Source organism: Gracilinanus agilis, chromosome X (assembly GCF_016433145.1).
Source record: "Gracilinanus agilis isolate LMUSP501 chromosome X, AgileGrace, whole genome shotgun sequence".
Lineage (NCBI taxonomy): Eukaryota > Metazoa > Chordata > Mammalia > Didelphimorphia > Didelphidae > Gracilinanus > Gracilinanus agilis.
Genome location: NC_058136.1, coordinates 53,851,705 through 53,853,408, shown reverse-complemented (window position 1 = coordinate 53,853,408; position 1,704 = coordinate 53,851,705). Strand labels below are relative to the sequence as shown.

At 50.9% G+C, this 1,704-nt stretch overlaps 1 protein-coding gene across 1 annotated transcript in view; it reads right to left on the bottom strand.

The window, feature by feature from the left end:
* SRPX2 (sushi repeat containing protein X-linked 2) overlaps positions 1 to 785 on the bottom strand; it is a 34,014-nt gene extending 33,229 nt beyond the window's left edge. Inside the window, exon 1 of the mRNA XM_044682832.1 lies at positions 659 to 785. Within this exon, the coding sequence (XP_044538767.1) occupies positions 659 to 785 (127 nt within the window). The remainder of the gene's footprint in view (positions 1 to 658) is intronic.
* Positions 786 to 1,704: the final 919 nt, after the last annotated feature.

The window sequence follows — 1,704 nt, the reverse complement described above, 5'->3', positions numbered from 1 at the left end:
GAGAGACAGAGAAAAGGGGGAGAGAGACAGAGAGTCAGAAAAATAGAGAGGGAGACAGAAAGAAGGAGAGAGATAAAGGGGAGTGAGACAGAAAGAGACAGAGAGAGAGGGGAGAGGGAGACAGCCCAACAGACAGAGAGAAGATAAAGGGGGGGAGAAATAAGTAGGAACTGAGGAGAAAAAGAACAGGGAAAATGGAAGGCACGAAGTAGAAGTCAGAAAAGCAATAAAAAGGAAGAGATTATAAAGTAGAGAAAGAAAAAGGGGAGAGAGAGAGAGAGAGAGGGCAGGAGGGAGGGAGGGATAGATCCTAATCCCAGGAAAGCACCCAGAGCACCCAGCTAGACTACGGAGTCAGGCTTGGGTATCCAGCGCCCTGAGCCCCTGCTCTTGTCCCCTTTCTTTGTCTTAAGGCGCTTGTTTTCTCTTTGAGGGCTGCTCCCGCCCCGCCCCCGCCCCCTGCACAGCAGAGTCCCCTTGGACCATCCCCTGCACCCCTTGGAGGGTAGGGAAGACAGTGTGTGGTCCCCCCCCCCACTTCCGAGAACAGCCATGGAAACTCCTGCAGACCAAGGTCCCGCCCTGCTGCTGCGCTGCCGCCTGTGCCTGTAGCAGTGAATGGGGGGATTGGGCGCCGGGCAGGAAGCAGAGCCCTTACCGGAGCTGGGGTCTTTCTCTCCGCCTCGTCCAGCACGGGAAACTTTGCCTTTACTTTTTACATTCCTAAAACCAGCGGCTCCCGCTCTTCGACTGCGAACACTGTCCAGATGTGAGCCTGGCCGCATCTGCCAGAAGTTCCCTTAAAGCTATACTGTCCCAAAACTCTAGTTGTTCTGGGCGCCGAGATGGAGGAGGAGGAGGAGGAGGAGGACAGAGAGGTGGAGACAAAGACGTCGAGGCTGAAGGCCAAGGGGAGGAATGGCGGTCACTGGCCGGTAGCCCGCAGTCATAGCAATGCTTGTGTGTCATTAAGGAGCCCTGAGAGATGCTCTGCTCTAAGGTGTGAAGCCTTTCTCACTCAGGCACTGGAGACCGAGACCCAAATGCAGAGGAATGGCACGAACTTTCTGAGAAGGGACACAGAAAGGCCACCTTGTGGCCCTCCCCAGAGAGCTCTTCTAGACCACCGTCCTTTGGGGCAAGGCCTGGACACTGGACACCTCACTGTTCACTTAAAACTCCTCTATACTGAGTCATAGACAAGATTTCTTTGTCCAAACTTAAATGAGGAACAACCGGGTCTCGTCTTACAGGAATGGGAGAGAAGGCAGTTCCAGGAGTGAGGGTTTGGTAATTTATTGAATGGAACAGTGTTGGTGAAGCCTGCAACCTTCCTCCTCACAACCAGGCCCTCTAAAAACTGCCCTTAAGTATCCTTGGGGTTAGCATCTCCTCAAAACTGTGGCTCACAAGCTCTTAGCCAATCCTGCCCACATTCATTCTGGTTTGCAGTGAATAGAGTGATGAACCTTGGTCAGGAAGATCTGACATCCACAAGTCACTTCTTATCTCTGTGTCTCAGTTTTTCTATCTGTGAAATGGGGATAATAATAGCACTTACCTCCCAGAGTTGTTGTGAGGAACAAATGTGCTAACAAAAAATGCTATGTAAATGCTCTTTTTAAAAAAATCCAAAGTAAGAACACTTGGTTAAACAGAAGAGTGAGTTAAATCAGAAGAGAAAAAAGATCCTTCCAAATACCC